This window comes from Colossoma macropomum, unplaced genomic scaffold (assembly GCF_904425465.1).
Source record: "Colossoma macropomum unplaced genomic scaffold, Colossoma_macropomum, whole genome shotgun sequence".
NCBI lineage: Eukaryota > Metazoa > Chordata > Actinopteri > Characiformes > Serrasalmidae > Colossoma > Colossoma macropomum.
This window is the reverse complement of record NW_023495818.1, coordinates 1,240,564-1,268,503: the sequence shown is the minus strand read 5'-3', so window position 1 is coordinate 1,268,503 and position 27,940 is coordinate 1,240,564. Positions and strand designations below refer to the sequence as shown.

Genomic DNA, 27,940 nt, shown 5'->3' with positions numbered 1-27,940 from the left:
ACTAGAGGGTATTTAGAGGCGTTCAATATTTCAGTAGGTTTGGATAAGTTTGGGAATATCAAGAAGTTATTATCATATAAATATTGTAGTGGGGTGGAGGGGGTGGGGGGAGCGGGGAGGTGGGGGGCGGGGGAGTTATTCCAAAGAGGCTTAGACAACTCAGAGTTAGAAGTTTTGTGTCCATAAGGCGTCTATATAGCACCAAAAAGGGCTCTGTACCAATAGCAGAACCCTTTTTGGTGCTATACAGAAACTATCTTCGAAAAGGTTCTATATACGACACATTCTCCATCGATCTAAAGCATGCAAATGGTTCTCTGAGTGTTCATGGTTCTATATACATCCATTGTCCTTACTAAAGAACCCCTGAAGAACTATCTTTTTTTTTCAGAGTGTTGCGTAGTTATCTATTAATAACAGTTAGCCTGAGGTTTATTACCACGTTTCTGGTACTAGATTGGATAACTCAATTCTGCAGCTTTTTCACTCATTTAAGGATCATCTACAGATCTGTTGATTGTTCTGGACATATCTAAAGATTTCTCCATGGTTTACAGCTTCCTACACATCAGCAGAAACGTGTGAAGTTGTAGAGATTTTTATTATTTTGCTGAAAAACGGAGACTCAGCACTTTTGAACGCTAGTATTAGAAACGCCGCACTTTCCTCGCTCAGTGAGCGTTATTTCAATGTGACAGGTATCCCGATGATGATTGGACAGCCAGCCGAGTCGCCTGTCCAATCACAATGTCGTGCGCGGAGCACGTGACACCAGGCTTCCTTGTTTTGAATTTGTCAGTTTCGCTGAAGTGCAGTTGGTGAAGTTTGACCTGAAGGTGAGCAGCCTTTTCAGCAGAGCTCAAACCGGGCACTCTGTACTGCACTTCATTCTAATGCGGGCTTAAAAGGTATAACGCGCCACATTAGGGCGCTAATGAAGCGTACATTAAGGCTTTATCGTGAATTTAGTAGCGTTGAAATGGGGCGCGCTTCCCCAAGACCACTGACTCGACTCCGGTGATGTTCCGCTTATTGTAGCGCTTTATCTGCAGGTCTTTACTCACGTATGTCGCTGTTTCCTTCCCTGCTGTGTTTCAACATCTGCTTAAAGTGAATACGGGTTACTTATAAGTTAGTTATATGTGATACCATTAACGGGCACGTCCACCAGTTTTTCAAAATGTTTGCATAATGTAATCAGAGTCTTTCTGAGTGATTTTGAAAAATGCTGAGGCAGAACTGTTCACAGTGGCGGTGATAGGAACCAGACGTCTGAAGGGTTTAGTGCCTCTAAAAACTCCCTCACAGAAAGCCATTATATTAAATGCTTGACCTAAAACGTATGTTTTCTAACCATTCATGGTGGAGAGGTACATGCAGGATGTTGTGAGGCACTTTTTTACCATTGTTAACATTACATATAAAACCTCAGAAGACTCACTGGTGTTTAGGACAGTAAATTAAGGCTGCATTTGAGTTTAAGATCGTGATCCCTGGTTCCCATGAAGACTATGGTAAAGAAATTCAAGTCTGTAAGTTTCTCTTCAGTGTACATGTCACATCAGACCTTTAAATTGTTTTTGTTCTCGATGTATTCATGTATTTATTTATTTATTTATTTATTGCAATCTGATAGCAAGTAATACAGAGGCTAATGTCCTGGTATCACTCCCAATAGTTTTAAAAGTCGTCTTGTGCACACAAAGAAGGGAATTCTTAGCAGTTTCTAGAATGAAAAAACAGTAAATATGGCTAATATTTTTTAATTATATTTGAAAGCCTCTTCATTAGTGTTGTTATACAGGGCAAACAAAAACCATTTGCTCCTGTTCTACAGATTCTACGCATTTATTTGTTCCAATAATGTAATTCGGCATCAGAGACACATTAAAAAATAATGTCAGAATCGTGTCAATACTTCAATATCAGTTCCCCCAAACCTATGTGTTTCAGTTCAGTTAGATACATAAAGTGGGAAAAAGCTTCTTCCACACTAGAAAATGCATTACAGCTGATAAAACGCAACACATATGTTGGTGATTTAAAATCCTTGTCAGTGCTCCTCCATTTTAAGGCTGAAATAGAGGCCTGAAAAAAACATGACACCCATTTTTCAGAATCTATTTTAGACCTTGTATGACATCATAACTACTATGAATTTTCTTTAATGCACAGTCAAATCCACAATGATGTCATGAATCAGAAACACTTCAGCAAACATAAAGCAACATCTTAATAGAAGCAATTCATTTTCACCACACGTCATCATCCAAGTACCATCTGATGGCATTGGCTGAGAAAACGAAACAAAGCACATTGCTGATGTGCTGAAGTGCCCTGCTGTACCTGAGATTTAACCTGGACTCACTGCAGTATCTGAACGTGTTTATCCTGAAAAACAAATTGTGTGGAGCATACTTGGATATGAGTATCTTATCAGGATATGCGTGAAACAGTGGTTCCAGCACTGCATGGTTTTGTGTCCTCCCTCAGCACATCAATAGCCAATGATCAGATCTTTCTTAAAGACAGCTTGAAAATTAATTTGATGTCTTTCCCCTTTTTATTTCATGTCCCTGGTTGTAAAAAAGCATGATTCAACACTGTTGCTTTTCTCGAGCCTCCATCAAAATGTAACGACTTTTGACCACCTTGAAAAAGTCATCTAATCTTTGCTTATGTTGAAAATAATATTAACCAATAATATCATGTTTCACCCTCCTCTTTCCTCCAGTTTACTTGTCACATAACTTAAAAGCTTAGCTAGCTGAGACCCTCCCAGATACCATGTTTTCACCTGTAAATATGTCACAGTACAGGAGGAAAATGCTCTATGAATTCTGATTCATGTTGACTTTTACACTTTTAATTTAAAAGTCAAAAATTCCAATATCTAATGGTATAGCCTCATATTATGTAACATAGACAAAAATTAAACAGACTTCACTAATTTTAGTTAACCTTTAGAATCTAAGCCAGAAAGTGGCTGGTTGGGCATATAATAATATTTTTGACTGAGCTCTGATCAGTACACAATGTAATCCCATGGGTGGGGAATGCATATGACTGCAGATGCAGTGGAGGATATACAAAACACAATACCACATATGGCACATGGTCAGAAAGCTCAGTTTCTCTAGTTTAGCAGGATATTTGTTGATATCGCAAACTGTTGTAAAGTTATTTAAGTTTAAACAGAGTGTCAGCAGCAACGCATTTGGCCTTAACAGGTTAAGCTAGTGGTGAGTATTATACCAGTTCTTGCTATATACTAGTTGAAATTCTTGCTCAGGTATGAGTTTTGTCATAACCATTAAATCGGTGTTCCATAAATAAGCCTAGATAGTGCAACGTACAAACAGTTGGACATGAAGAAATGGCCAGCCTGTTGGAGTTAGCTTAACATGGACAGAACGTTTACTGTGTTTCTTCTCATACTGCCTGAGAAGCCCCTTGACTTGGTTAGTTTTCACACAGCAAGCTGGTACTGACAGAGTGAACGACTGTAATACTTTCCAAATTCCAGCAGTGTTTTATGGTTGGAGGTACGAGTGTACAGGACGCATGTATGAGACAAATGACTTGAGAATGAAACAAAGCTGAGGTTGGCAATTCTCGTTCCACTGCTGTAAAGGTGCAAGAATGTAATTGCTTGTCCATTTAAAGTGGAATGGAAAATTTGAACAAAAACTGCTGAATATGAAGCCAACTTCAGTCAATTAAGGCTTGAAACAACATTTAGCACTGTTTTGCCGGATTCGCAGGGCTAGTGGTAGAAAGCAATATTGATGTAGGTTTACCTATATATCGTTCAGTTTTGTTTTTACTATTACCACAGTAAAAAGATTTCATATATATATATATATATATAATATATATATATATATACACACACATTATATATACATGTGTGTATATAATGCCCACTGTGCTTTACTGACTGATATGTAATTACTTAGATCAGCTGTTTCTGTTACAATATTAAAAGTAACATCTGTGTTTTGTTGATACCGACTAAACCACAGAACATCGATATTGGCTAACAGATACATCTGTCTGCCTCTGGATCTTCATGTTATCAGAGATTGTGACATAAATTGCCCTTGTTACTATAGTTCCCACGGCACTAGTACATGTATAGCAAAGAAGAATGTTGACAAAGAATGAGGCTTTGATGAGGCTTGTCTTCTTTCTTTTTTGACTCACGTAGAATGAAATCTCTGTGGATCCTGCTCTCCCTCGGCTTGCTGCTCCCTGCGCCTTTGGCTCAGGGTATTTCGAAGCCTAATTTCGTGCTGATAATGGTGGATGATTTGGGAATAGGAGACCTTGGATGCTATGGAAACACAACTCTGAAGTAGGCTGCTTGGCGTCACTGTCGGCTTTCATTTCAGACCTTTTGCGACTGAGGTTTTTTCATACATGGCAGCTCAGCTGTACAAAGCATGATCTCTGTCTGGAACTTAAAGAGCAGCCTCAAAGGACAACCATCAGGCTTTCAAATCTGAGCAACAGAACGATCAGAATTTATAACCCAAGGCAGAAAAGATTATCAAGGCTGAAGTGTATAGTTTAATCAAGTGCTTTGAAAGGTTTTCATATAGTCTGATGTTCCAATAACTAGATCTATACCTACACAGGGTCATATAAGCTGTGTGAAGTTTTGAATCTGAATCAAAAAATCAGTCCAAAATGAGAAATCAGTTTTGACCTTGGAAACATTCTGACTGTATGCTTTTGTTCCCTTCACCAAAAGGAATAATATGGTTCCATATTTCAACAAAAATAAAACAGCAAATGCCTTTTTCAATTCAAAATAGACAATAGACTATGATTCTATGTGAAACATACGCTGTTCTGAGTCAGATTTGTTCACAGTGGTGGTTATAGGAACCATAACGTCAAAGAATTTAATACCTCTAAAAGCTACCTGACAGAAAGCAGTTACAAATATGCTGGCCCATGTCTGAGACATTGTTTTAGAACAGTTTGGGGATCAGGTTTTGGCCTAAAATGCATTCTTTTTTAAAATGCATTCATGGCAGAGAGGTACATGTAGGGTGTTCTGAGGCAAAATAGTCCCAATTTTTTTTATTATATTTTTACCAATATCAGCAGGACATATAGAACTCAAAAGACACATGAAGATTCACTGATCCTTTTGGATTGTAAGTAAAATGGCTGTATTTAACTTGTAGACATCATGACCTCTGGTTCCTATCACCACCACTGTAAAGGAATCTGAGCTGGGACATTAACAAATCCAAGAAATTCCACTTTAAGAAGAAACAGAGTCAAAATTAAACAGTTAAAAAAAAAGATGATAAAAATCTGTCCTTTTATGATACATGCAGTTGTTCAGTGTTTTAGAAATACTGATGATACCTGTGATATACTCACAACAACAATAGCATTTTATCAGTTTCAACAATCATCATATTCCCCACCCTTAATTTGTAGTTTAGGGTAAAGAGAAAGAACACCTTTCGTTACCCTAAACTTCAAATTAAGGGAAATAAAACTGAAAGCTGGACCATGCACTTAGCCTTAGTTTTAATTCACAACGGTGTAAAAATTTTGCTTGTTTATTAAAAATGTGGATATGCAAAAGCAAAAAGGGTTATAATGCTCATCCTTAGAATTGATGAGGTTCTTCTTTTTCCAACTTGTCTTACAAATCTGGAGTGTTCTTTTTTGAAAGTTTCCGCTGGACATTCTGTCAGCAGTTGTGTGAAAATGGAGCATGAAGTCTAAGATTGAGCGCAGAGAGCTTCCAATAGCAAGACTGAAGATTAGCACAAAATGTATTGTCCAGCTTTCATAGTAGCTCATCCTTGGTAGTAAGGCATGGTCACTGGTCTCTGCAATGCGGGATACAAGAGGGAGTTACAAAGAAAGAGAAAAAGGAGAGGAAAACATTTGGGGGGAGGCAGTGAAGATTGATATATTATACATTTGTGGTTGCATATGTATTGGGTGATTATGCGTTTGACACTGTTCTCTATGCATTAGATGGAAATGGGATGTAATGTAGCTCATATGATAAGGATTAATGTTTGAGATGGTACAGAGATAATCACTCACTGAATGAGATGCAGTTCTGTATGAAGTCAGATTTAATATAATGCTGTTTTTTTGTGCTCTCTAGTCTTTAACATTTGGTGTAGAAAGGAGATAAACGCTTAGGTATACCTGGTTAGTCACAAAATCCTCCATCAGAATCAGAATCTTTTATCTCCAAGTGTGTACAGGGATAGCATGACATAAAAAGACATCCACTAAATGTGATATGAGATACTGAATGGCATACTGAAATTGAAATAATTTAATCACAAGTGTTACATTTTTGTATTCAGTGTTTATAAGGCATTTTTTTCACCAGCCAGTGCAGTACAGCACAGAAAAGAACCAAGGATAGGCAATATGACAGTATTAATTGTTATCGTGATGGATTTTGCCACATTGACTACGTCCAAAACTGCATACAGTCATACTATACATACTACAATAATAAATGCACGTCTGGATGTTGCCATTACATACAACATGCTTTTCAGAGCATAAAATTCATGTTGTTATTGCTTGGAACAGTGACCATCTGCATGTGTCATTAAAAAGAAAACATAATTAGGTCTGATTAACTGCATTTAATGCATGCCTCAACTTGAACAGGGCAAATCAGAACAACCAAATAACATTTTGTTGTATATTCTTTGCATACTATTTTGCTCTATAATGACCTGCATTAACATCTCCACTATGAATGACTTTAACATTTTAGGCCCAGATCTGATCTCAAAACTGTCATAAACTGTCTCACACATCAGGCAGTGTATTCGTAATCATTTCATGTGATAACTTTCTGTGAGGTAGCTTTTATTGGCAGTTAACTCCTCATATGCCTGGTTCACCATTGTTAACTATCCTGTTCTATTTTAGAACAGAGCTTTTATCAAGTCATATCAAACCACTGAATGACTTTGTTTACACATTAGTCACCTAATTGTGCGAAAATTTTGATAAATTGTCATTACCGTTTGCTCTGCATTTGGTTTTATGTGATGACAGCAATTTTGGCTAGTTTCTAAGTGATGACTCATGATGACTGAGTTTGGACCACTGTTTTGTAGCTCCAACCACAAATTCTGTCTTGGCATGCTTGGTACCCCGCTAAGAAGGGTAACAGTACAGTTCAGTGGGCAGTGAGAATGACGACAACATGCAGGATCACGGATTTGTGTCCACATTTCTCAGTAACATAATAAACTATGATTTAAATCAATACTAAATTATTACCAGCACCACAAATATTCATAAAAGGTGTGATGTGTGTTATGTACTGTTATATTATGAATATTATTGCTAAATACAGTGATCATTCAGTGCAGAGTAGAAGATACAAATTCCCTTAATCTGCCTGACTGCAGCAGCTCTGCTGGTAAGCACTGTATTTTGTGATTTTCACTGCAGGACGCCTCACATTGACATGCTGGCACGGGATGGGGTGAAGCTGACCCAGCACCTCGCTGCCTCCCCCCTCTGCACTCCCAGCAGGGCAGCCTTCCTCACGGGCAGATACCCCATACGGTCAGGTCAGGAGCCTGTAGCTCTCAGAAATGCACTTTACTGAAGGGGTGTAATTTAGAATTTAGAGTCTGTGTAATAAGCAGAATGTTCATGTGGTCTCGAGAGTGTTGAGAGCCCTATGATGCTGAAGACACCAGAACATAAGAGCTCCCTCTGTCTTTCTATTATTGTAGCTTATCTGTTAGAAGACGGACTACAGGTCATTTTTCCTGCCTAGTTCTGGGCTACATTTTCCTTTCAGTGGAGAATCTGCATTCAGAATGCTGTTTAGTCCAGGACTAAGCTTTGTCTCCCTGTCCAGGAAACCAAAACTAGACATAATAAATGTTGAAAAGATGTTTGACTGCCTTTTAATGACATCTAATTCTGTATAGATACGTTTATTTGACGTTAAAGGGGCCATGTATGCTACATTTCTTCCTACTGAGGTCAATTTATGACATTTGTTTATGTACAAAAACACTCATTAACTTCCATGAACATTTTGCAACCTCTTTTTTTTCATCCCTTACATTTAACAATTGATTTTGCTGCTGTGCCCCTTAAAATTGATATAGGTCAGTGGCCTCTTTTCTGATTTGCTACCCTAGTGTCAGTAAGAATGGGCAAGGCTACACTTCTGTAATATGAATAAACAGATATATGTGAGTGTGTTGGGTTTTCTGTGACATCTCAAAAACAGTTGATTCGAAACAGGACATGGTTTAGTTTCAAAATATAGACTGTGGAGTGATAGCAGTATTTGCTTACTACATCAAACTCTCTTATTAACAAATAAAGGGGAGTAAAATTCAGTCTTCCATGATATGTGTCCTTTCCTTTATTTTTTCTGGCGAGTCTTAGTATTTGCTGTTTAATCACTGTTGCCTGTCTCCAGATTGGGACTCATTCAGCTAATACATTCAGCTGTTAAATGATCTGGTTTGTTTGTGTCACTTTGGTACAGGAATGGCCGCTCGTGGCCGTGTTGGGGTATATATCATCTCTGCAGCTTCTGGTGGACTTCCTCAAGAGGAACTCACTTTCGCCAGGATCCTCAAAGAGCAGGGCTACGTGACTGCTCTAATTGGTATCCAGCATATCATACATCATACAAAACATTCGTTTACAAAAGAGATTTAATGTGCCATATTCATTTGGTTTGGAACATTACAAATCAATTGATGTGTTCTTTTATTTACCCTAAGGGTAGACATTCAAACTCAGAGAGTTGTAATGTTCATGTATTTTTTCAGATAGAATATTTGTGATAATAAGTAGAAAGCAAGAACCATTTGTATCATGCAAATGACGTACACACATTATTGTGCAAATGCATTCATTCAGGCATCATTGACTTTATTTTTCCTAACTTCTATGAACTAGTCAGGTCCAGACTTCAGTTCCTTGCTCTAATAATTAAACATAATAATCTCTTAAAATTAAAGGTTTCTAAATGGTCCTTATGCGGAGGTTTTGTAAAACCTGTAAAGCCTTTTAAAAGTCTCTTCACATTAGCACATCTCATTTACGAAATGCTTCTTCAAAGAACCATTCACCGAAAGGTCTGTGATGTACGTCCAGAGGATCTGCAGTTTTATTATTTTTTTAAATAGCATGACCACAGCAGTGATCACGTTTCCTGCATTGTACATGGCAAACTAAGGTAGCCTACTATCACTCGCACTTATACTGTCAAAGCCAGTATAAACTTGAACCAACAGAATGAAGATATGAGAGATGCCACAGTGTCACTAGGCTGCTTAATTATTAATGCATAATGTCTATTGACCTGGTTATTTAAAGTAGATAGGAAGCATGGACAAATGTTTGAAGCTGCCACGTAGTTAAAAGAGTCTAACTTGGTAATCAAGGATAATCGAACCTTTATTGAAGCTATCAAGAAAAATATTATTTCTGTTATTATATTAGTTAGGCACTCCTTTTTGAATAAATTCATGGCATCTCTCACACCTACTACGTAGTGTAGTGGATAACATTCATGCTTCCCCTGTGGGAGACCAGGGTTCAAGCCCCACTTCAAACAGGAACTTGCATCATTTTATAGCATTTAAATTTTGCCAATATGTTGACAAATATGTAAGTATATTAAAGTATATGCACACATGTATAGATTAAATATATTCAATGGTGTCGATTTCTTTTTTTTTAATGGTGTCAATCTCTTTTTGTAATGGTGTTGATTTCTTTTTTACATGGCTTGATGGAATAAATCAGTTTATCATACAGAAGGAGTTTTCTATTGCAAAAAAGTTGCAAACCCCTTCTTCAGAGAACCAAGTATAGTCATTTTTAAGTGCTGAATAATTCATAGCAGATACTGGATAATACACCTTATATAAAAAAAGCCTTTTAAGGTTCGTGTTTTTTTGTCTTTTTTAAAACACTTTCTAATTTCTCTACAGGCAAGTGGCACTTGGGCCTGAACTGTGAACATAGCAGTGACCACTGCCACCACCCAAAAGCACATGGCTTCGACCACTTTTATGGAATCACCTTGACCAACCTACGGGACTGCCAGCCAGGCCACGGCTCCATTTTCTATAACATCCATGCCCACATCCCTTACGGCACACTGGGTGCTGCTTTGGCCACCCTCTTCTTCCTCCATGCTACTGGAATTATAGCCATATCCCGAAGGCTAACGCTGGGCCTGGTGGCATTATTGATCATGGCATTGGCTCTGTTTGGCTTGTTCATCCTCACCTTCCCCAACTTTAACTGCTTCCTGATGAGAGGGGAGGAGGTTGTGGAGCAGCCATATGTGTCAGAAAATCTAACGCAGAGGATGACCAGTGAAGCGGTCGAGTTTCTGGAGAGGTCTGAGAATGCTCATTTTTTACTAACTCAATGCAAAACTTATTGAAAATAGGGATGTCCCAATCTGATTGGCTTATTAAGTCATATATTAATGTATTATTATCAAGTATATTAAGCACAACTAAAAAGCAAAAAGCTTTTTTAGCGCATTGTGCTCTAGTTAGAGAACTGTCATAGAGGTGTCATGGACAGTGTCCGTAATGTGCAACAGTGAGGCACATTGTTAGATGTTAACAAATGGCGTGAATGTTTGTGGTGAGGAACTGTTTAAAAGTAGAAGATAAAAAACTGGTAATATCTTCACTACCAGTTAAGCTGGCTGGCTTTGGTGAAAAATGTGAGTGCATGCATATTACACATTTGGTGGTAACAGCTGAGTGACAGGATTAGCCTGCTTCGCTACTACATAACCTACATAAATTGAAAGACTTGCCTGAATAAGTTAATACTAGAGTATTCGATCTTGACATTACTATTTGTTTCTCTATGTAGTATTCTGAAGCTTCATCTTTTTCAAGCCATACAAGTATAACCTAAACGCCAGCACATTTCTTTAGCAAAAACCTAGTAGATAGAACAGTTAAATATTGCAAGTTTAAAAAATAAGTAAATTACAGCTGGTTTTGTTGCAAACATTATAAATTCGTAGCAGACACCCACATCACCTTGCTTCAGAGCACAACTGCACCACTTTCTATGTTTCCGCTGAAGAAATCACATGTGGGACCACAATTATTGGACAATAAGAAAAATGCTAAGTGGTAATTTGTGGTAAGTGGTTGCTATACCAAGGAGGCAGAACAAATGAATCGCCTCGAATATGTAAGTAAAGTGATACTTATTCAATTACTGCTCATTTAATTTCACTATGATCAAGTCTCAGCTAATTGTAAGAGTATTTGATGGCTCTTGATGCTAAAACCAGGGAGCTTAGCGCCTTGAAAGTGGTTGGTGTGGTGAGTTCTGGCAGCGGATGAGGAGAGGAACGTCAGTGCAGTGGCATCATGGCTGCTCTCAGGCAGACTGGTCTAACCAGGGGGTGAATTTCACTCTAGTCAGTGACCTTTTAAACCGCAGACTGAGAGCCACATTCAGCAGAGTGGAAGTGATCTGTTTCCCACTGCCTTGCAACCTGTTCTTTGAGTTTAGTAGCAGGTCCGAGCAGGGTACCTGCCGAGCTGCTTCTAGGGTGGTCCTCCTTGCGTTCAGAAGAGCCTGTAGCTTCAAAAGCTTCCTGATCATCTGCTCCCCTCTCTTTAGCTCGACTATGAATAAGCTGAACCTGGACTGCATTTCGCCCTCACTGAGGCTTTCCGTGATATAAAACGGTGAAGTAGCCAAATAAAATAACTACATAGAAAAGCAATAAAGTTATCATAGAATTATTGCTTAATTTCTCACTAATTCGTTACACCTGTAGCATGTGTATACACGGATTTATGGCAACATAAGCACAAAGGCTGTAGGCATGCATCTGTGTTATCTACAGAAATACTAATATCAGATCAGATTTGGAATCGTTGGGGTAAAGGATAAGATTGGGGCAAAAACATTTCATTGGGACATCCCCTACTTAAATATGAGTCAAACCCGTGTTGACTGAGTTTCAGTCATACACTGAACACGGAACTGTTCCTTTAAATGTTTGCAAATTAAATTTAAAGGTAATCTAGGTAGACTACATTGTTATTTACTTTGACAGATTAGGAAAAATGTCATTTTTTTGTGTGTAGTGATGGGTAGCTGTTAGCTGTTTGCAGTTTCTTATCTGTTTGCTTTGTCAGCAGGGATGTTTGTCATAAGGTGTGTGCTGTAGGTAAGATAGCCAACAATGTATTATTACTGCTATGAAATCAGTAGAACATTTCCTGCCTAACTTTGTTCTGTAATGTCAGCAGTGATGAGACAACGCTGTGTAAAGATTCCCACTGTTAAAGCTTTTTCAACATTTTTACGTTTTTTTTTTTCATCAGGAACTCAGACAGACCCTTCTTGCTCTTCTTCTCTTTCCTCCAAGTCCACACGGCTCTCTTCGCCTCTCCACGCTTTCGTGGCAAGAGCCTCAGCGGTCTCTATGGCGACGCAGTCATGGAAGTGGACTGGAGTGTAGGTACTGATTGTGGACATTACACTTCAAAACTTTTGATGGAAAATGTCACAAGACTTTTGTTCTGTGTACGAAGTGGAGGAACCAGCACTATTCTTTGTTTGCAGTAAAAGCGTTATGAGAAAATGGGCATTCATTATGAAGGTCACCGTGACAACAGCAGCAGCATAATAGTCTTCGTTTTATATAACAGATAAATCTTGTAGTCATATATGACCATGTGGTGCATTCACAGACCATAATGATAGAAATGATTTAAATAATGCAGTGTGTTAGTTGAATTCCGAGTGGTTACCACAGCAGCAAGCTGGCTGGCAAAATAAGGAAGGTCTCCATAGAGCTAGATCCAAGCTAGATCCGTCCAAGATCCAATCAATTTCTTAACTGCGTTGTGTGGGAGGTACTAAAATTTTGTTTTCATAACAAACAGTTCTATCTTTTCTCACATTTCCACCCAGGTCATAATGCATGTCTAAATTAATATGTAGTTTCTAAATTATTTCCTTTATTCTGGCCCGATGTCAGTAATGGTAATTCTGGCTTTGTTCAAAAGCTTGCAAACTCTTTCTTTGTTTTACTTCAGATTTTCAGTCTGCTCTGCTGTTTCCAAACCATTTTGCACACAATCATTTCTGATGAACAAAAGAAAAATTGGTAATACTTTACTTCAAGCCTGCTACATAACATTGTTCAGTAATGCAACAGTGTTATGTTACCTTTACTGTTAATTGTCATGACAGATGCTATAATGGTTGATTCAGCTGAGCAAAACTTTGTATGTGACATGAACAAAATCTGTCATGACAACTCATAACAGCATATAACATCTTCCATAACATGTTTAAAGGTAAAGTCTTTTTGAGGTAAATCAAATTGGTTCTTCAAGGATTCTTTAGTAAAGGCAATGGTTCTGTATAGAACCATGAATCACTCATTTGAATACATAAATTGTTCTTTCCGTGGTCTAGTGGTTCGTCTCTATGATGGAAAACCAGTTGTAAATGGTTACGTACAGAACCCTAAAAAGGTTCTACTATTGTTACAAGCCAAAGAACCCTTGCTGAGAGTGTATGCTAATGAGCTGGACTGTGTTGCACCTCATCAAAGCTTGGCAGGTTTTGAAATGACAACAATGAATTTGCCAGCAACCTACATCGTAGCTCAGTGTGATCTTTCACACAAACACACGTTTGAAATTGATAACACATGCTAAATGTGGGTAGTTTGACAAAGCTGGGCTACAATTGCTTATCAGGTTGAATAGAGTTTTCGCCTACTTTTTGTAAAGTTTGCTTTGCAGTGGTTTCGACCAAAGGCTATTAAGTAGAACATTCTGGAATAGAATAAATATGTTGTGTTTTTGCTGCTTTTAGGTCAAATAATGAAGACATTGGAGCAGCTGAAACTGAAGGAGAAGACGCTGGTTTACCTGACCTCAGACCAGGGTCCACACTTAGAGGAGATATCAATCCATGGGGAGGTGCACAGAGGCCACAGTGGCATCTATAAGGGTAAGTATATCTGAGGCAAATAAGCAGTGAGTAGAACATAAATGTACAAAGAAAGTTGTATGTAATTCACTCTCCAAATATTTGGAATAAATTGTCATAATAATATTTTTGTGTTATGATTGTGTTAACGTTTATTTTAGGTGTTTTTTAAATATTTCAAGAATTTTAAGAACAAAAATAATCTGAAAATGCACTATTTAGAGTCATTTTTATTGTGTAGTTATAAAGCTTCATCATTCACTTTATTCTTAACTTCACATCATTCATTTTATTCCTAACTTGTCAGGGCCAGCGTAAAAGGAGATATATTCTTGTGATTACAGATCCTCATTTTTTAATCACCAAGCTGAAAAAGATGGGAAAATGCTAGCGCTCTCTCTCTTTCTGTGTGCATGTGGGAGGGGATGTGCTTCACGTTTAATTAAATATTTCATTTGAAATGCCAAGTGTCCACTAAGAGTGTTCAAGAGTTCTTGAAATGAATATTTTAATAAATATCAAAGTTCGAAAATGCGCTTTTCATGTAATTAGCTCCAAATGCTAACTGTGTTTCCTCTCTTTTTTGAGTAGCAGGGAAGTCAACCAATTGGGAGGGAGGCATTCGAGTCCCGGGCATCCTCCACTGGCCTGGTCAACTACCAGCAGGAAAGGTTATTGATGAGCCCACCAGTAACATGGACGTCTTCCCTGGTGTGGTGAATTTAGCAGGAGCTAGTATTCCCAATGACAGGTGAGCCTCTGCCACCCAGCAGCTCAGTTGTCATCTGTCACTCAAAATGACAGCTTGCACAAATCTGGGTCACTGTGGTGTATCCTATCCTCTGTGGTGTTTGGCTCATTTGATTCTGAAAAACAGAATTTAAGCAAGTGCTGGGTGGTATTGATAAAATTCAATATCACAGTATTTTCCTTTATAATAATATATATCGCAGTATCACAGTGTCAGATGCTATTTAGTGTACCATTAGGAAAGTCAATGACCTCATGCTCACTAAGTACTGATACTCAGTGGCTTGTTTTTATTGGACTGGACTGTTTAGTTCTGTTCTTTAAAATTACACCAAAGAAAACCTTACAGTACTGATGCCACACTGAAAAAGTCTAAATTTCTAGTCAAAATGGCCATTAAACATAATGATTTTTCAGTGTCAGGAAAAAAGCAGAAGACAGAAACTTAAACAGAAGCCTTAACAACTAAATAGTGATATCAGTTTTTTCAGTATTTATTACTGAAAAAAATTGCCTTTATTACAGCTAGATTTTCTCTTCTCTCTCAAAGATGAAAGCTTTAAGTGCTGTTTATCTGATGAGGACAGTTTGGTGGTCTACCAGGTCTTGTTAGGACCCATTTTCTCTAAAACTTCAATAGATTTTTGAACTCCAGTTTTGGAAACCCTTATTTTTTCACTTATTTTCACTTTCCTCTTTCTTATGCATCTTATATCTAATCTCGTGTTGGACCCTTCTCTGTAATTTTCTGTTAAATATATGTTTCCTGCTTCATAGCTTATACTTAACGGCTGTTTTGACTGGAGTTTGAATAAACAAATGGGTGGCCTTTTTATGCAGTACTATTTATTTGGTACTATTCTTTTTGAAGCAGCCAGCAAATTCAGTGCAGTTAAGTTTTAGTTACCTATGTGTATAACTAAAATTAATATTAATCTTGTCTGTTTTAAGCCACTGGTGAAAATCTCTGATCTCACAGTGACTGGATAAAGTAACAGTTACTTACCAAATGATTCAGTCCGTCATGTAACCTTATTTCACCATGATTGAATTTGCTTATTTTGGTATTATTCAATATAATTTTTATATAATGAATTTGCAAATTCAGTGTGTTTTAAGAAATAGTACTATTTAGTGCAATATAGGCAATTAAAACAGTAAAACAAGCCTTTTTCTTAGTTTCTTTGCTTGTTTGTTTTGATTTTTCTGTTTCATTTTTTTTTTATTTGGCCAAAAAATTATTGCATACATTACTGAATATTATTATAATTACTTATAATCCAATCTATAATTACAAAATCTATCCACTTGAATCGACAGCTGGATTTTTACACCCCTAAATTTAAAGAGTAGCAGCCACCAATCTGTAGTCAGAGTGCTGCATAAAAGTTTTGCCAGATCTAAAAAGTAAACTCTGAAAGCTGGTAAGTGAGGAGGAGGTCATGGGTCAGGAGTCAGATGCCTTGGTCTTTAGTACAGAGAGCTCATATACAGTACAATATAGAATTTTTAAAATTTAGGATTACCACCCACACTGCTGGAAATACCCAATCTCTCTCTCTCTCTCTCTCTCTCTCTCTCTCTCTCTCTGCCTCTGTCTCTCTGTCTCTGTCTCTGTCTCTGTGTGCTTTAGGCAGATCGATGGCCAAGACCTCATGCCTTTGCTGCAGGGTCGAGTGGAGCGTTCTGAACACGAGTTCCTCTTCCATTACTGCAATGGCCATCTGAATGCTGTGAGATGGCACCCTGCTAATAGTGAGCCTCACCATGCATATATAAATATATGATTTATGTTACAAAATGGGAATTTTCTTTTATATAATCTTTAAACTATAATTGCTTTTATGTATACTGCAATAGATGATTCTTCTGTGATCATTTTAATTTAATGTTTTAAAACAACGATTATGCCTCCCATTACAGTAAGCAACAATCAACAGATTTGCCTATTATTTGCTCACTGTTTGTTTATTAATTTGGATATTTTTTATTGACTTGAGAAAAAGACATGTACTATGGCCTTCTTTACTTCTGTTAAAGGAATAGTCCAGTAATTTTAACCTAATTTCTATATAACAACATTTGCAGCATACAGTAAATTATCACAGACAATTTTCTTGTACTTTGGACATAAAAAGTCAGTAGGCAGGTGCTTCACATTATTTAAGAATTTTAATGCAAGTAGAGTTTTGTTATTGAAATCCCCAAAACATCACAGTGAAAAGGCTGTACTTCATCATGTTTTCAAAAAGAATGAAAATATATTACAGTTAGGAGCAATACTTTAATAATGGAGCAAATATTACTTACCTTAACAGTTACTGGGGAATTACACCAATTGTTCAAAATTACTGCATAATTCAATCCCAGAGCTGTGGTGGTTTGATGTGAAACAGATATTTGTACAGAAACATACAGACTCTGATTTATTTATAGTGCTAGTGATAGGAACCGGGGGACATCATTTTAACAACACAAATATAGTCATTTTTACTATCCAAAATGAATACTACATGCTTTTTTCTGAGTGTTTATGTGTAATATTGCTAATGGACAAAATAGTAGTAAACCTCTAAAAGTAGTAAATATTAGTAAAAGGTTTCTTTGGTGGACAATTTTGTCTTACAACACCCTGCATGTACCACTCGATTATGAGTTAATTAAAAAAATACATTTTAGTCCAAAAGCTTAACCCAAAACTTTTGTTAAAACATAAAATTTGAGAATATTCATAACCATTTCAAGTTACAGTTTTCTATGGGGTACCTTCTAAAGGCATTAAGTGCTTCTAACGTCTGGTTCCTATCACAACAACACTGACTCTGCAAGTTACTCCACTCTGAATGACTTTGCTTGCATGTTAATGACTGCATTATGCAGAAATGTTGAAAAAAGGGTGGAATTCTTGATTTCCTGATGTTTGTGTTTTAGGTAGAACAATGGCCGAGACATTTTAGTCTGAAATCAGCTGCTTCTGTTCCCATTTCTAACAGGTACCTCTGTATGGAAAGCCTTTTTCTTCACTCCAGACTTTTACCCCGAGAATGCAACAGCCTGCTTTCACACGCACGCCTGCTTCTGCACTGAAGGCTACGTCACCCGTCACGACCCTCCGCTGCTTTACGATCTCTCCAGGGACCCGTCTGAAAGCACACCACTGACCCCAACAACTGAGCCTAACTTCACCTCCGTTGTGGAGGTAATGGTGGAGGCAGCGAGGGTCCACAGCCAGGGCGTAAAGCCTATGGTGGATCAACTCTCGGCTGGCCATTTGCTGTGGAAGCCCTGGCTCCAGCCATGCTGCTCCTCTCTCAGCCAGCTGTGCAGGTGTGAACGAGACCACCAGAAAGGGTCTCTGGACACCGAGGTGGAAATACATAGCAACTAAAAGGAAGGTTTGTGAAGATGTCTAATTTCTTCAGTTGCACCAGCATCAGGGGGACCTTATAAAAGCCAAAAGCTTATAAAAGCTCATGTCAACAGGGACAGTTTATGTGCTGAAGTTTATAGAAAGTAATTTAAGGTAATCAGAAAGTTATTTGCTTAAACATATAGTAAAATCCTGTACAGAGCAACAAAACATTTAATCACACTGCACTGAATGAACTGAATGTTTTTAAATAAGAAACCTCTGAACGGTGGTCTTCGGTATGTTCCATGCTTTGACAAGCAACTGCTTAGTGCTTAGGAAATAATGGCTTTAAATGGCGTCACAGTTTTTCTATGTTCAGGATGGTGCTTCTTGTCAAATGAATAATGAAATATAGTTTTGTATTAAAAACAGTGTTTATTGTTTTTCTTTGACCAACCAAGACTTTTAAAAGGCCCAAATCATGAAAAACAAAATTAGCATTTTTTGTTATAGGTAAACACTGTTAAAGTTTCAAAACACCATTCACTTCCCAGTCCACATATGAAGATTAAGCTTCCAAAAACAGCATGGTGTACTTAATTTATTTCATCAGATCGATGGGCAAGAAATAAAACAGAAGATGGTTTACTGGATGGCTGAATAGGAGATCCTTAATGAATGACTTTATGTAACATTGGTAGTTTACCTTTTCGTCAGTTTCCTGTGCCATTGCAAAAAAAACAAAAACAAATGTGACTTTCTTGAAGATAGATATAGATAGACATAGAAATAAAAGAACAGCAATGACAGCTGAAAACATGCTGAAATGCTGCAAATTAGTAAATTACAGGGTGACTTTATAGCGAGAACAATATTAAATGTATTTTCTTAACTTAATTTTATTTTGTTTTGTACTGATTCGATATTAAATGTGTCAAAGAAACATTAGCTGCTTATTTGCTAATGTTGTGCAGTAATTGAATGTGTTGCATGCAGCTTTGCTATGTATAACCGTCACTTCCACACAATGCAGTTTCACTGTGTAAAGCCAGCCTTCAGGATAAAGAGAGGTTAAAAATGGCCACATAAAAATGAATTCTCTTGAATGACTCTTTTCGGTACATAAAACCACAGAAACTTCAGAAGTGGACCTCAGGGAAAACAGTAAAATACCAGAAAAATGTAGAACATGGGCTCGGTAAAAAATACAGAAGAGGTTCTTTGCTCTCTTTATCTGTCCTTATGTACAGAAAACCTCCAACTTGTCGGTGGAATCGGGCTGATTTCAGATTACAACCACAGCTACAATGATGATGCAAAGCCAGTGAAAACCAATGCTGAATGACAGGCAGCTTTCTGTCACTCAAAGAGCAATGCAGTATGAAGCTTGTTTGTCCCACTTTAGCTGATGTTTCCTCATCTTTTAAAATAATTTGCCTGTCAGTGTTAGTTGTCGCAGTCGCCACTTTACTTGTTTTGGTTTGAAGAAATCCATTATCGTTTTGTGGTGCTTCATTCTTTTGTTTCATCGCAGTCACTCCCTGACGCCTGTGCTGGTATCAAGACGACACGCACAGTGCGTTTAATTTGCACCCACAATCCTATGATAGTTTGTCAGTGCTTGCAGAGGGCAGCCTGATTGGTTCAGTTCTAATCGGCACAGAATTAAAGCAATCAATCAACAAGAAGCAGAGGTTAATTAAAGTTTATTTTTATTGCAGTGATTGTGACTCAGGTAGACTCAGTAGGCCTGTGAGTTATGTGAAGCTGTGTCTCTCTTTTTATGCGACTGAATGGATAGGATAAAAAATTCATACCAGCAGTATAGGTGTGATGCCTCTGGATGAAAGACTTCTCCAGCTTTCTTCATCCTAATCTCCATCTTTTTCCTCAAAAGCATATGATCGATTACTATGAACAGTACTTTTTTAGTGAAACAGAAAGAACAGAAAAGCTATTCAACTGAAATACACATTGGAAAGAGAAAGAGAGCTTCTAATCCAGAATAAGCCTTATTGTTAGGGTTCAAGCATGCAATGCATTGAAACCTATTGGAATTGTCAAGATTTTTCTTCCTATTCTTTTTCTTCCCTGAAATGGAACGCACAGCCCAAACCGTAAGTCCTAGAGACTTGAAACTTGGTCAATAGGTAGTAGTCCCTCCTGCTACTCAGGCGCAAGGAATCAGCCCAGTCAGCTACAAGGGGGCGCTATAGCGCAGAAAAATCATTTTTGCCTAATAACTCCTAAACCAGATTTTTCCCAGACAAGACACATTTTTTTCTTGGTTCTATGGGTCCAAACAAACAACTTTGCCATTTGGACCATTTAGCTCCGCCCACTCAGATTTTGAGCTAATTTGCATAATATGCGAAACCTACTTTTGCGAACTAGTCCTACAGTTTTCGCCCAATCCTCAAATAATTGGTGTCAAAAAATTCAGAAGAGCCTGAAGGTCAATAATTATCAAAAACATTTTGACTTCTCTAAACAACATGGCTGCCATATGCAAATGAACCCTTCTGGATAAATTCAAAATAATTCAGAATTAATTTAAAATTCTGTAACTCAACAACACTTCAGCCAAAACATTTCAAACTTGACAGACACATTTGGGAGAAGATTCTGAGGTGCCTTTCGATTTTTGTGCGCATGTCATTAGGTGGCGGAGTTAATGCTACATGGCTGTTTCTCAGCATCTGTGCATCCGGTCAGGCTGAAACTTTGCAGAAACCATCTGTTGGCCAGACTATAAGTGAATCCATAAGGACAGTTTGATTCATTGAAGTATATGATCGCCATCAGCCAATCAGCATTTAGCAGGCCTTTCACAGGCTTAACATTGACCAATCATCATGAAACTTGAATGGTCTCTACATATAGCCACTTTCTAACAACCAGTCAAGTTTGAAAAAATTTTACCCCTGGGGTGCGCTATTCATAAAAATTAACATATTACATATTATTACTATTTTATTACAAGTTTGCTTGAAAATCCTTGTGTATCATATGTAGTACGTTATTACAAACAATTTTGCAAATGCATATTTATTACAAAACTGCATAGTTTTTTTGTAATCGGTAACTGTTTAAAAAGCCTACTTTTCGAACTAGTCCCTGGATTTTGATCCAATCTTTTCAAACTTGGTCTGGAAAAATTCTTTGGCATGTGTAGGTAAATAATTACCAAAAACATGTTGACTTTTCTGCTCAGGGTCGTGTGGATCAATCAATTAATTACTGCGACCATGGCATTGTTAGCTTGATTAGCTGTAACTCAACAGTCATTGGTCAGATCATGTCCAAACTTTAAGGACTTTTACATATTTGGACTGTAATGGTGTATGCCAATTTTGGTCCAGATTGGCCTTTAGGGGGTGCTTTAGCACTCAAAAACATGTAAAAATAAATTAAAATGCTATTACAATGTTATTACAAGGTCGACAGATAAACAAATGGAGCCATGTGACTCTCTGTTCACTCTCATGAACAACTTTCTAATTACATGTTATGTCAAAAATTGCACTGCTTGTCTTTTATTTTGCCTTATTCATTCAAAGATTTCACTATACAAAGGCTTATTATACAAAGGTCAAAAGGTCATTCTGACCAAAACTTGGTGAACCTCTTTGGATATGGTCCCTGATCAAGAATGAAACCATATTGTGGCCTTTTCACTAATTCTGACCCACTTTCACTGAGCTCCTCACACCAATAGGGCCTCTTATGAGTGCATTGGGCCTCATTATGGCCGACATCAAATCAATGGCTTAAATATAGAACCAATCCCCTGTGGAAGTGCTACTATGTGAGAAATGCTGCCATTAGTCATGTAGTTTAGACATCTATGTTGACAACCTCTTGGATGTTCTACAAACCAGTGTAGATCAGTACATATGAATAGAAACCTATAATGTGTTTAAAGACGTCTGATCGTTGTTTATGGCAACTGAAGGCCTTTTGATGAACTGACTTCCTTTCAGTTCTGTTCACTCTGCCTATAAATAAGATGGGCTAAACGAAAAGCTTGAGGCCTTTTTAGGCCTAATGGGCTAAACCTGCAGAAGGGCCCGTACTGCTGTTGCATGCTTGAACCCGCTCATTGTCGCTTGCGGCTATATTTATTATTATTATTAAGCACCATTATGATGTGTGCGACTCCTGGCGAGCATATGGACAGTGTTTCTCCAGAGTATCCTGTCTTCTGTTTGGGTCTTTAGACCATTCCTCTTCCTCTTTAACCTTCAAGTCTTCCAATCATAAAGTTTTTTTCCAGTGAATAGTTTCTTCTGAGAACGCGTCCAAAATAAAATTCTGTTCAGTTATCTGCGCTTCAAGTAAGAGATGAGAATCAGCTTGTTTGAGGACGCATTAGTTTCTTTTCTTTGCTGTCCAAGGTCCTCTCAGAAGCCAGAGTTCAAAGGCATCTATATTTTTCTTGTCTCTCTTGTTAATTGCCCAACTTTCACATCCATAAAGAATCACAGAGAAGACCACAGCCTGGGTAATTCTGATCTTTGTTTGTAGAGACAAATCGTTGCATTTGAGGATCTTTTCAAGCTCCTTTATTCTTGTTCTGCCAAGTGCTGAAATCCCATCTTTTTTCACTGTATTCTTTAATATTGTTTATAAAGGTCTTCCGGTGTTCAAGATTTTTCGCTAGGTGTTGAATCATCCACATATTGAAAGTTATTGATGACTGTTCATCAGTGTATAGCAATGGTGACCAACCCTTCTCCTGGAGATCTACTTTGCTGCAGAGTTTATCGCCTTCACCTATCATGCTGTTTTCCCCATACCTAACACTAAAGCATCTGATCCAGCCAGTCAAGGACTTGTGAAGAAGCTAATAAGCTGGAGCAGGTGTGGCAGATTGTGGTTGGACCTAGCTTCTGCAGGAAGGTAGATCTCCAGGACCAGGGTTGGTGTAGAGATTCCAGATTACAATAATGAGATGCTCTGGTATTCCCATTTTCCTGTGGACTAAGGATTTGACTAAGTATTAAGCTTTAGCCTAGACTATAAAGAATTTCCAAACAATATTGACACTTCAACTTGGTCCACGACAAGTTTATGTCTAGGAAGTGGGCCTCTGAAGTTAATTAAGTAATTTTAACAGGTAGGATTGTTAGTGTAGTGCTAAATGTCAGTATTAAAGCAAGCCTGATACCTATGACTAAACCATATTGCTAACAATAGCAAATTAATCTATGATCTAATCTATGATGTGACTCAACAGATTGCGAGTTATTCTACTTGATGTCTCGTTTTATTCTGTGCTGTTTATCACAACATGCAATTTAGGCTAACAGTGCTGTGTGTAAAGAAGTTAGGCCTGGGCGATAAATTGTATTTTGTAATCAGATATGCCAGTTATTGAGAAGTACGCCAATGACTATGTTTCCGATGCCATAATCACCATGTAGGAAAGAGAACTGAAGGAGAACTACAAAGGTTGAACTTCATTTTAAACAGCTTGCTAAATAATATTAAACATTTTGTACATACATTGTTTTATTCCCTTTTACTGTTAAACCAAAGCATAATCATGTGGCATTAAAAAGTCATTAATATTGTAAATTCCTCACTGTCTCTGCTGTCTGAGGAAAAGTCTCAGCATCTTTTGAGCAGTTAAAGTGTCCCAGTGGTTCAGATGAGTTGGAAAATTCTAAAAAGATAATACTTAATGTTTTCCCACAGACATCTGTAGCTGAATTCCAGAGCTCTCCACTATAACTTTGGAACTCCCTCTTTTCCTGAAGTTTCTCCAGCAGGGGGGCACACAAATCTCCATGAACCCACACAAGCAGGAGCTCACAAATATAAATGTGTTTATATATTTAACAACCGTTGCTACCCAATCTTCATCCCTGCTGATGCACACCACTGTAACACAGGTGTATAATGCGTTAAGTAACCTTGCATGCCTGTCTTATATTTTGCTTTGTTTATGCTGTTGTTATTGTAGCGCCCATACAGGCTAAGAATGCTATCATACACAAAGCAAAACCACTCAATTAGAATAATCAGCGCTCAGTTAGATAATTACCCCGTAAAGCTACTGATAAGAAGGATAGCTTGCCACCTAAGCAGGAAAGAGTGCAAAATACACACATAATTACTATTGAAGAACATGAGTGTTTAGTTGTAGCTCATCTACTGCCATAAAATGCCTATACATGCACAATATAGACCAGGTAATGATTTTAGTTCAGTTGTGTGCAAGCTTTGTTGCTTTTATTTATGAATGCATTTAAATTTACAGAAAGTCAGGCACATACATATCTGCCTGTGCCTTTTGAATTTCCTCCCAGAGTTGTTGATTGACGGCTGTGATGTATATGATTCATCCAATAGCACTGCAAAAATCATGACCGGAAACCAAGGGACGAAAGATCAGGCAGATGTATGATTAGACTCCACAGTGGCCACAGAGGGATCATGAAGTGAGAGCTGCCATGTCAAAATATTTCCATAGAACATGGTCATTGGTTTTCATGAGGACTCATTCCTCCTTTAAGCAGACCTGCTCACACCAGAGGGACATTCTGACCATTTCTAAACTTCAGACATTATATTCTTGTGACTATTTTAAACCTAAACACACATTTGATAAACTGATGTTAAGAAAGAACTATTTTGTTTTGGGTTTGTTCAACATGCTGCTGCTGTTGCCCCGGGAGACAGGGCAGGGCAAAGCAGCCAACTATTAAATATTGTCCTATGTTATATTATTTAGCAGCTTTTGATTAATTTATTAAGATTTTCAGAAATGTTCATGTTTTAAAAGACATATAAGTGAAAAATAATGTTGAGGTGACATCATTGATAAAGTTTTTAAGAAAATATTGTACTAATTATCTACAGGCCTAATCATTTTCTCACCTTAGACACCTGATTCTAAACCCATACATCATAAAAAGCTCTTTAAATACTCCTTAAACACAATGATGGTTCATTAACTTCCTTCCAGCATTAACCAGCCCTGCTGAGCAATAAGTGTCTTATAAAGCGCTTGACATTAATTTTTTATAATTCAGGCCCCATGATTTAAAACTGCAGTGGGAACTGAAAAATCCAGTTCTTTTCCTTTTCCAAAACCTTTTTTTTTGCGATGTCCTGTGGTTTCTGCGGCGACGAGCCCAAACGTGCTTGATGCTATACGTCATATATAGCCTACAGTGGGCTGGTGCAATGGCCCATAACACAGTGACCGTGTCTTCTGGCCTGTGCTTTATCTACATTGCAAAGGAAGACATTTGTAAATCCTTACATGTGATTATATGACTTTTTTGAAGAAAATGAATTGAAAGTTGTATGTGAATCTCTCACCCTTTGCAGCGGTGCGATTCGTCCAGACAGTATGGTGGCCTAGATATCTAGGTTTGAAAAGCAACTCTGCATATCATGCGCTTAATCCCGTGGCTGTGAACCCTCAAGGAGCACCGTAGAGTTCTGAGCGTACTACTATCCATATCCCTTGGCACCCTTGGACAAGTATTCAAACCAGCATCCTTGCTTTTGCCATCAAGCCACTGCCTTTCCTCAGTCACAGAGAAAGAAAGAGGACTTGAAAGAGTGGGAATATTCCTCTGAACTTTTTCTTTTTGAGTTTGGATGATTTATGGAAGGCCTTAGGACGCTTGAGCTTGGTCCCTGAAGCTCCCACCACCCCAATGATTTCTCAGAGGCACACGCAAATCCAGGATACACAATGCTCTCCATCATAGTCTACAGCAGCCTGTGCTTCTACAGTTGCTTCTTATCCATGGAGGTTTAACAAAGTCATCATATCTAGTCTCTGCCATGCATGTATTTGTTTAACATGTGAAACATGAAAAAAGGCACCTTGATTCCTCATCTTTGGCTTAGAGTTTTTCTTTAAGAGACACTGGACAAAATGAAAAATCACTGTTGTAAACATGCTTATTTAACTTCTACAGCGTTGCTGCAACAGACTGTAGAGATTTTTTTGGTTTACAGACTAGAAAAAAGATAGGAACTTTTAAAAGCTACAGCTGCTTTAGGATGTTTTTTGGGGGGTGGTCTGTTGTGAAATGATTTTTCCAGTTAGCTGGTATTACCAGACTGGCAGAGGTTTAATGCTGAGCTAAAGAATTCTGCATAACATGACCAATAACATTAAACTGTAGTACTAGACTAAAATGCCCCTTTCGGCTTTCAAGCCAAAACTAATTTTGCATCTGCATTGCATGTAGTGTTAATGTAGCTATACAGTTTTCAACACTGTGGGACAAGTATGCAACATTGCTGTTGATTAAAAAAGCAGAGATTTTTGGAAACTTGATATGTTTTTGCCAGTCAAAGCTGGTAGGACTCATGTAGCTCAACAAATAGAATCATGCAATGGCCAAAAATCATATAGTTGGCAGCTTAATATGGGTACATACACTGATCAGCGAAGACATTAAAACAACTTCCTCGTTTCTACTTCATAAATACATTTGCTACTTGTGTTAAATGTCATTAACGATGCACTATTTGTACTCCATTTTTAAATGATCAAATATTTAAAAATAACATGCATATTTACTGTACTGTATGATTTACACTGGTCAGCCATAACATTAAAATTATCTTGTTTCTACACTCATTGTCCATTTTATCAGCTTCACTTACTGTATAAGTGCACTTTGTAGTTCTACAATTACAGACTGTAGTCCATCTGTTTCTCTGCATACTTTGTTAGCCCCCTTTTACCCTGTTCTTCAATGGTCAGGACCACCTCAAAGCAGCTATTATTTGGGTGGTGGATCATTCTCACCACTGCAGTAACACTGACATGTTGGTGGTGTGTTAGTGTGTGTTGCACTGGTCTGAGTGGATCAGACACAGCAGTGCTGCTGGAGTTTTTAAACCCCTCAGTGTCACTGCTGGACTGAGAATAGTCCACCAACCAAAAACATCCAGCCAACAGCGTCCTGTGGGCAGCGCCCTGTGACCACTGATGAAGGACTAGAGGATGACCAACACAAACTGTGCAGCAGCAGATGAGTTATCGTCTCTGACTTTACATTTACAAGGTGAACTGACAAGGCAGGAGTGTCTAATAGAGTGGACAGTGAGTGGGCACTGCTGTGTCTGATCCACTCATATCAGTGCAACACACACCAACACACCACTACCATGTCAGTGTCACTGCAGTGCTGAGAATGATCCACCATCTAAATAATACCTGCTCTGTGGTGGTCTTGTGTGGGTCCTGGCCATTGAAGAACAGGGTTAAAGGAGGCTAACAAAGTATACAGAGCAACAGATGAACTACAGTCTCTAAATATATGATAAGTGGAGCTGATAAAATGGACAAAGAGTGGAGAAACAAGGTGGTTTTAATGTGATGACGGTGTCCAGTCAATCATACAGTAAATCATACAGTAGGGTAAATATGCATGTTATATTTTAGATATTTGATCATTTGAAATAAAGAGTACAAATAGTGCATCCTAAATGAAATTGAACACAAAATGCTAATGTATTTATGAAGGAATACCACAGCCCGCTTAAGCCACAACATTCTTTTCATCCCCAGTGGTGCATGACAGGGGCCCAAGCCTGCAGTGGCCCATAAAGAAAGACTTTATTCACTCTACCTGGCTCCAGTACAGGATTATAAAGCTCTCAGGTGTTGGTGGGAACACCCAGGACACCGCTGATTTTTTTTCTGGTCAAGGGCATTTGGAGAACTTCAAAGCACGACGTGTTTATTATGACGGGGTATTGGTCTGAATCCCTGGCTCAGGCATAGATCTTCCGTTTTTGTGGTTAAGATGCTTATTGTGAATTATCTTCACAATAAGGTGAGGTGCTGGCAGG

At 38.0% G+C, this 27,940-nt stretch overlaps 1 protein-coding gene across 4 annotated transcripts; it reads left to right on the top strand.

Annotated features, from left to right (window-relative positions):
* Positions 1-783: 783 nt before the first annotated feature.
* Positions 784-25,966, top strand: sts (steroid sulfatase (microsomal), isozyme S). Of its 4 annotated transcripts, XM_036563552.1 has the most exons (11): positions 784-836; positions 4,211-4,357; positions 7,471-7,592; positions 8,534-8,656; positions 9,993-10,407; positions 12,381-12,517; positions 13,888-14,025; positions 14,596-14,755; positions 16,388-16,509; positions 17,748-18,149; positions 25,448-25,966. In XM_036563552.1, the coding sequence occupies exons 2-10, from the start codon at positions 4,212-4,214 to the stop codon at positions 18,140-18,142; spliced, it is 1,758 nt and encodes a 585-aa protein (XP_036419445.1). In that variant the 5' UTR covers positions 784-836; position 4,211; the 3' UTR covers positions 18,143-18,149; positions 25,448-25,966. The 4 variants fall into 4 exon arrangements, with proteins under 4 accessions (XP_036419445.1, XP_036419444.1, XP_036419446.1 ...); XM_036563551.1 differs by lacking the exon at positions 25,448-25,966 and having other exon boundaries at positions 805-908; positions 17,748-19,072; XM_036563553.1 differs by lacking the exons at positions 4,211-4,357; positions 25,448-25,966 and having other exon boundaries at positions 814-908; positions 17,748-19,079.
* The last annotated feature ends 1,974 nt before the right edge of the window (positions 25,967-27,940 follow it).

Bases quoted from the DNA above. Each gene is read 5' to 3' on its own strand.
- sts (XM_036563552.1), top strand. From the start codon at position 4,212: ATGAAATCTCTGTGGATCCTGCTCTCCCTCGGCTTGCTGCTCCCTGCG. The intron at 8,657-9,992 runs GTATCCAGCATA...ATTTCTCTACAG, and splicing joins CTACGTGACTGCTCTAATTG to GCAAGTGGCACTTGGGCCTG. The intron at 12,518-13,887 runs GTACTGATTGTG...TGCTGCTTTTAG, and splicing joins GGAAGTGGACTGGAGTGTAG to GTCAAATAATGAAGACATTG.